Consider the following 8178-nt stretch of genomic DNA (forward strand, 5'->3'; position numbering starts at 1 on the left):
TTTTTTTTTTTTTTTTTTTTTTTTTAGAGTCATTGCACCCCCTGGAAAATGTCAGCTTCTAGCTTTTGCTTGCTTGACTGGAAAAATAATAGAGCAATTATTCTGTTGCAAACAACTTAGAAAAAACACAGCAGGTCAGAATATTTTTGACACTATGGAATCCTATTAGAAATCTCCTGGTTTATCTTGTGAATCATGAATGGGTGTTTTCACACTTAACCATGCCAACATTGTATAGCACTCTTAAAAGGAACTCATGGCACCCTGGCTGAGAATCACTTGTCCAAACCCTTCATACGTATCATGACCATGTCTACACGAGCATGGATGTTTGGTAACCTGGGGACAAGTATCACACCATGTGCCTCTGCTACTTGTCCCTGGAAAATGCCTGTGCCACACAGCCTCTAGCACATGGCAGGTTGCCCCGGGTGGGGTAGGGGAGGCTAGAGCCAGCACTGGGCTGGCCCCAGCAGTCGTACTTGCGGTCCTGGGGGCCTCTTTGGACTGCAGCAGTGGCAATCCTGCCGCTTGGAGCCTGGCTAGCAGCTGAAGCATGGCTCCGGCTAGCCACGCTCCGGTTTGGGGCAACACACACTGTCTCCATGTGCGCTGCCCCACTTTTTTTTTTTTGTGAAAGTTTTTTTTTACCCCAGGATCTCCCACGGTCAAAAATCCACACCCCACCCCACCCCCCATGCTGCTACCTTGCAACAAGGAGAACACCTGCATGTGCAGTAAGTAGTGCCACAGCTGTGTCTACAGCACCACGTACTGCACAGCTGCGCTTCTCTGGGTGTGGCCCATGTGTGCATTTCCAATAAACACTGCTCTTTTGATGCTTTGCCCTTATACACTCAAAAGTAAGAGTATCACTTACAGTGGGGATACATGCAAGAATTTTAAAGATAATGAAATTAAAGCAAATGGTATGGTTTACATCAATTAAAACTAATTCCATTCACACCCTACTAGAAATACCATTTGCTGGTGCTTGCAGATCTCCATTAAAATAATCACTAAATAGTATTATATTAGTTGCTGTTGTTGGCAGCCCCTTGATATGAGGATGATAGTCTACCAGTAGATAGGGAAGTCATCAGTGAGTCTGGAGATAACTGAAGAGGCCAATCGGAGATATGTATGTTTGACTGCAGATATGGCATACAGTTCCAAAAGAAAGGAGTGGATCCTGGTGATGGTGGATCACAGCTCTCTCCATTGTCTCTTTCACCTATTCACCTCCATAATGAGGTGAGTTTGTTCAAAATGGTTGATGCTTTGTCATACTTCATGGTGCCACTGGGGATGATTTAGTGCTTAAGTCTCCCAGATATTAATATAATATCGCATTTCTTCAGGTTGGCCTTCAGGGAGTCCTTGAATCTCTTCTTTTACCTTTTTCTAGGGTGGTGACCACTGGTGAGTTGGGATTATAGAACATGTTTGAGGAGCCAGTTGTCAAGCACACTTATGATGTGTCCTGTCAGATGGAGCTGGTATCATATCATGGCTTCAGTGCTGGAAGTTTTTGCTTGAGCCAGAATGCTGGTATTCTTTCTTCATCCTTCCAATTCATATGAAGGATTTTCCAGAGGCACTGATGATGGTAACATTCCAAGACTTTTTGTGTTGCTTTCTAGCTGTAAGATACTCTTAAAATAGATATTACAGTGATAAGGCCTAGATTGTCCTATCTACACTGTTAAAACTACAACTTTGTAAGGATTATCAGTCAAGTAAAGGGTCGACATGTGAACCAATCTCTAGAAATGAAGATCTAGTACTAAGGCCACCTTCATTAATTTTTGGTGGCAGGCAATACACATTTTCTTACAGCTCCTCATGTGAAAAATTCTACATTAATATTTGAAGGACATGTCACAGACTCAATTCATTCTTCTAAATAATAAAAGGAGTATTAAAAATAATCCTTTATTAATTTTTAAAGAGTGTTATTACAACAAAGTTAAACTTACATTGCCAGTTTAAATGACTTCTACTGTGCAAGCAGATAGGTTAGACTAGAAGTATTTTTCCTGTTAAAAAAAACAGTACATCTAAACTATACCTATGATTTTGTTGTCTCTGAAAGGAAAAACTGATTCTGAAGCAAGTTCACTTCTTGTATTGGGTTCTGTACAATATGAAAAAAAGTTGCAAGAGACAGCCTTTGCAGTCAGAAGGTATCATGATACTGGGGTCCTGATACCATTATTAATCTTTGTGAGAGGGTGGCTGGGTCTATTTCAGTCTCCCTCTGAACTTTTCTGCCACGACTTTGATTGAAAGAAAGTTGTTATTCTTAGGGGTGAGGAAACACCATGGACCACCCAGGTGATTAATTCACACAGTGCAGATTTTATTCTTAGCAGGAGGTTACAAAATTGCATTCACCTCTCTAATTACCTCATTAGCAAGATAAACCAATGTAGCTAACAAGGTAACGCCAGAAGACTGACAGTGTCCTGGATACCTTAGGCTATTTTTGGATCAGACAGAGTCTTCCCCACTAATTAAGTCACTAGTGGAGTGAGTTCCTCACAGCTCTGCAAGTCCTGAGCTGGGAGCTGCCTCCATTGCTCCCTTCCTGCCTAATAGTAGACCTGGCTCCACTGTTAGCCATCCCAGTGGCACAGGTAGCTCCGTGCCACTTTTGCTGCCTGTGCACCGCCCGGGAGCCCTCTACCTCAGAATTCTCCTCGGCGCAACGATCACCAAGAGCCCTGGTTCTTCTCTGGATTCCCTGTATCGGCTGCAGGTCTCGAGTGAGTACCCCGCCTTCTTACTGGCCAGGGTCTGCAGTCCCGGACACTTCTGGGTTGCTGATCGGGTGTCCCTCTTTCTCTCTTTTTTCTCCTGTAGTCCTTCCTCCTTCCTCCAGTGCCCGAAGGCAAAGTGCGTTCATTCACTGCCTGATTTACACTGGCCATGGCAGGCTAATTACCCTGACCTTCCCCTGGTGTGTAATTCCCCTTACCTGTGCAATGTGCTCTCTATAGCTATCTGCTCCCATGGCTACCCTAGTAACACGGCTCCTGCCTGAGCCCTTGTTACAAATCTTGACATTAGGTGACTGACAATCTTGTTCCAAAGAATGGCCACCATAACATTTGATGGCTATTACTGCACTGGATATGAAGGAAATATAGTGGTTCTGAATCATGTTGCTGATTAAGACTCAATAAAGCAGCATAATGGAAAAAAATCAAACACGTTACTTAACTGAAGAAAACTTACCTTAACACTCCTTTTATGATGTCTTAATATATGACTACAATCATACAATGAGTGGAGGGTATTAGCACATGTACATTTCTAGACACTGACCTGCCACCAGCTAATGAACTTATTCTAAAATAATTCCATCATACAGGGTGCATATACACATGCTATTAATGCTATAAAGGCTTACTGTGCAGTAAAATACTGTGCAGTAAGCCTTCCTGGGAGCATGTCTACATGTGCTCATGGTTGGGAGCAGCCTGGTACAAGACTGTTCCTTCCCTGCTCTGGCCCCCAGCAGCATCCAGGAGGAGCTCCAGGCCCCCCCCCAGGGTGCCAGCCCAGGGTAGCAGGATGCACAAGGGCCAGTCTTGATGCTCACAGGGCCAAGAAAGATCTGCTGACTGCAGCAGAAGCTGTCTCCTGGCCCCATGCACACTGGGAGGAGTCCTGATATGCATGGGGCTGGGAGACAGCTTCCGTTTTACAGCTCTCTCATGCATTGACAACCTGTTCCACTTCTGGATCAACTCCCAGCCAGCCCCAGCTGGATGGGGATTTCCCCAGGCAACCACAGGCTCGATGAGACAGCTCCCATTCTTGTGGGGAGCTGGGAGATGAGCAAAGCTGGGATCAGGGAGGGGAGTGGGGGGAATGACACAGAGTGGCCTGCATATAAAATGGATCATATTCCCTTGATCAATTCTCTGACCAACTCACTGCTCTCAGAAATAAAAGATTAATACACTATGAACAAAAATAACAACTTAAAATGAGATATACTTCCAAATTTCAGTGCACATCATTTGATATAATTTATAACTTATCCATAATGGGTTTTTGCGTAAATAGGACCCAGTTTATACATGCACTTATTTATTTTACATAAACTGATGCACACACTTGGATGACGAGTTTTACAAATGCAGTCCTGTCTGTTGTCTGGATTACAGACAAGGTTATTAAAAAAGACAAAAGAATTCACTTTTTACTCTTACCAGTTCATTGATCAGAATGATGGTGCAATAACGCTTTCCCAAATTAAATGGTAGAAAGTAAACATCCAGAACTGCAGAACTTCTCCCTTCCAAGACCAACGTGCATGCCAGACTGAAGAACTCTTGTAGGCCATTGGATCGATTAGCTGCCAAAACATGACATAAATGTTGTTTATATACAACAAAAGAAGGGGTCAAGGTAAAATAGCTGTTCCAGTTTCAATAATAGCAAGCTACAAAAGTGTGCCCTAGGAGGTACTATGTAAGGGTCTTACAAATCTTAAAAAAGAACCAGAGTAAAAATGAGTGCTATAAAAATTGCATAAACAAATGATACTGATTAATTCATCTCATACTTTCAAGACTATGAATACAAAGACTATGAGAAGCTTTGGTTCGCGATTCTATTTGGAGAAGATTCAGCCCGATTCAGAGGTCAAATCTCCGAATCTGAATCCAATCGCTAGAAGCTTAAAACTTTCCAAATCAATTTGGAGCATTTCAATCGATCTGGAAGAGATTTGGAAGGTGGCCTTTATGGGGAAACAGAAACTTAGAAGAGGGAGGGGAGGGGGAGCAGGGGGGGAAGGACTGACATCTTTAGCTAGCCAGTGACTGTGACCCTTCTCTGACTGTCCTTCCAATCACCGTGTCTGAGGGGAGGGACACAGAAACAGCATAAAAGTCTCTGTGTGCAGGCTTTTCTGTCCCTTTCCTGAGCTGTTTCTGCCTGAGCAAAAGCATCTCAAAGGTACTATGACTACTGGCCTGGCTTCCTAGTGAGTGGCCTGCTACTTTTTGCTGTTAGAAAGGATTGGATAGGATATAGCTTAGCTTAGCTTAGCATCTGTCTACTTCCAATTCATTTCTTTCAATTTATATTTGTTTGTTTTTTCCCAATATTTCTGAAAGAAAAAGCTCAGTGTTTTCTCTGGCAGTGTGATCCATCACTGTGCAGGGAAGCACATATTGCGCGCGCACACACACACACACGCACACACACACACACACACACACAGAAGAAGAAAAATCAGATATCTATAGAAGAAGAGATTCAGATTATATATTATAGTTATTAGTTATTAATATTATTACAGTTAGTTTACATACAGACTAAAGACAACACAGAAGAAGTCAGACAGAGATTCAGATTGATATTAACACACACAACACACAAGTCAGAGTCCTAGAAGAAGTAGGAGATATATTATTTTAGGTACACTACACAGAAGAAGGACAAGAAGTAGTCACACATTCACATTAATAGCACATCACAGAAGAAGACACCATATATAGTTATTAATAATTAATTATAATCAAGAATCATCATACCAGACTCCAGTACACACACACACACACACACACACACAACACAGAATGTAAAGCAATACACAGAGAAGAGGTCACACAGTCACATTCATTACTTGTATAATAGCATAGCACAGAAGACAGCACATATTTTATATAGTTATTAATAATCAGTCATAATCAAGAATCATCATACCAGACTCCAGTACACACACACAACACAGAGAGTAAAGCAACACAGAGAAGAAGTCACACACACCTTTTCCAGCACAGGAAAGATTAATATGAAGCGACCTGGAAAGGCAAGTGCCAGGTCTTCTGGCAGGGGAGGGAGAGGGGCTAGAGGAAGAGCTAGAGCTGCAAGTTCCCCCCTGCTCCCCACCCCATACATAGACACTTCCTCTTCCTGAGTAACCATGAGGCTTATACTGCCAGTGGAAGCAAGGAGGTGGGAGCAATACCTGTACCTAATGTCCCTGCACCTGCACTACCCCCACTAACTCCAGAAATAAGCACCAGCAGCAGAATCACTGTCTCCTCCACCCCAATTTCATCTCCTAGCACGAGCCTCCCGCTGCCAGAGGAGGAGCTGGAGTTGGAACCAAGGGACCTGAGTGCCCTGGCTCAAGCAATTCTGGGGACTGAGGGGGAAATCAAAGTTTGTGCTCCACACCCCTCAAAGTTCCCCTAGACCCAGGTCTCCTTCTCTGGAAAGCAGCACCTCAGAGGAGACTGAGGTTGTGGAGGCTCAGGCAGCTCCCCCTGCTGTTGTGCCTCAGCCTGCTGAGGAGGGGAATAAGGCAGGATCTCCACCCTCAACCCAGGAGCGGGCAAGTAGCATAGTGTGGGCATTTTGAGCTGGCAGATGATCGCAGGTTTGCTATCTGCCAGTACTGTCGAAGGCAGATTAGTCAGGGCAAGAAGGTGAAACACTTCACCAGCAGAGTGATGCTGCTGCATCTCAGGAAGCAGCACCCCTTTGCCCTTCTTCCTGCTCAGCCTGGCACCAGTGCAAGCGTGCCTAAAAAGAAGTCCCCCGCTCATTCCAAAGTCCCCATCCCCCAAAGGCAGAGGCAGACCACCCTAGAACAGTGGGAGAAAGCTGCAGACAGAGGGGGTGCATTCCTAAGGCAAACAAGATCACCCAGACCACTGGGGAGACACTTGTTTTGGATAGCCAGCCCTTCTCCCTAGTTGAGTGGTTAGGGTTCAGGCGGCTCATGGAGCTTAAGGCCCCATCTTACTAAGTATCCGCATGCACTACCTTTAGCAAGACAGTGGTGCCCTCCCTGTTTAAGACATGCAGGGAGTACTTGAGGGAGGAGCTGTGCAAGGCAGGGCCACAAGTAGCCTTTTACTTCAAAGCCAACAACTGAAGCAGCAGGGGTGCGAATCAGGCCTACCTCTCCCTCACAGGGCACTGGTGCAATCAGTCAGGCCATTGGTGGGCTCTCCTCCAAGCCAAGGTGCTGGATGACTCTCACATGGCAAGGGAGATCATGGTGGCCATGAACCACGTGGTACAGGGGTAGCTTGTTGGGCAGACGGAGCTCACCCATGGGTTTATGGTCACTGACAATGAGGCCAATATGATCAAGGCTGTCCATGATACCAACTTTGTTGGTATCTGCTGTGTGGCACACAAGCTGCACCTCATAGTCAGGGATGCCTTGGAGGGGGACAGGGCTGCCAGTGATGGCGCTGCCACCACTACCACTACAAGCCAGCTGATTTCAAAATGCAGGAAGGTGGTGGGCTACTTCCACCGCAGCATCAAGGGGGGCAACATGCTGCGGGAGAAACAGGCAGAGCTGAGCATCCTGCAGCACAAAATCATGCAGGATGTGGAGACTCAGTGGAACTCCACATACCTGATGCTCAAAAGGCTGGTGGAGCAACAGAAGGCCATCCATGAGATGGCCTTTCTTGGGGAGATTGGGATCAGTGGCCCCCTTAACAGAGCTGAGTACAGTACCATCTCCCAGATCTTGGTGGTCCTCAAGCCCTTCCTCAAGGCCACCAAGACCCTCAGCACTGACGATGCCCTTCTTAGCCACGTGATCCCCATAGTGAGGGAACTGGAGAACCAAATGGAGATGTTCCAGGGGATCAATGGTCCTGGCTGGAGCAGGCCAGTCACCAGACGTGAAGGCATTGGTGAAGCAGCTGAAGGAAAGTATCAAGAGATGGCTGGATCCCTTGCAGTCCAGTACTGTCCACATGCTGGTGAGCATGTGCAGCTGAGGATCAAGGGGAGCACGTGCACTGGCAGAACCAAAACCCTCAATCACTGGATGCAGGTGCTGGTCAACAAAGTTAGGGAGGCAGAAGGGCAGAGGTGAGGGGATGTGGAAGAGGGGGATCCACTTTCCCATGCCAGCACTCCCAGTACTGCCACCAGCCCCAGCCAGTCTCCTCCATACCAGCCACTGCCAATGTGGGCCAAGGGCATGGCTTCAATGCTGGGGTCCAAACGCAACAGAACCCAGCCTTGGGCAGGTAGTGACGAGGCTTCAGTGGCTACCTATCTCACCGAGGATGTGGAGCCACTGGACAGAGACCCCTTGGCCTACTGGGCAAGCTGCAGCCAGATGTGGCAGGATCTGGCCACGGTTGCCCAGAAACACCTGTCCTGTCCACCAACCAG

The 8178-nt window shown here is 46.2% G+C and overlaps 1 protein-coding gene across 1 annotated transcript in view; it reads right to left on the reverse strand.

The window, feature by feature from the left end:
* LOC109302303 (cilia- and flagella-associated protein 47-like) overlaps positions 1-8178 on the reverse strand; it is a 354798-nt gene that overhangs the window by 15933 nt on the left and 330687 nt on the right. The window contains exon 42 of the mRNA XM_019523865.1: positions 4224-4369. Within this exon, the coding sequence (XP_019379410.1) occupies positions 4224-4369 (146 nt within the window). The remainder of the gene's footprint in view (positions 1-4223; positions 4370-8178) is intronic.

This window comes from Gavialis gangeticus, unplaced genomic scaffold (assembly GCF_001723915.1).
Source record: "Gavialis gangeticus isolate Ggan-Ray unplaced genomic scaffold, GavGan_comp1, whole genome shotgun sequence".
In the NCBI taxonomy this organism is placed as follows: Eukaryota; Metazoa; Chordata; order Crocodylia; family Gavialidae; genus Gavialis; species Gavialis gangeticus.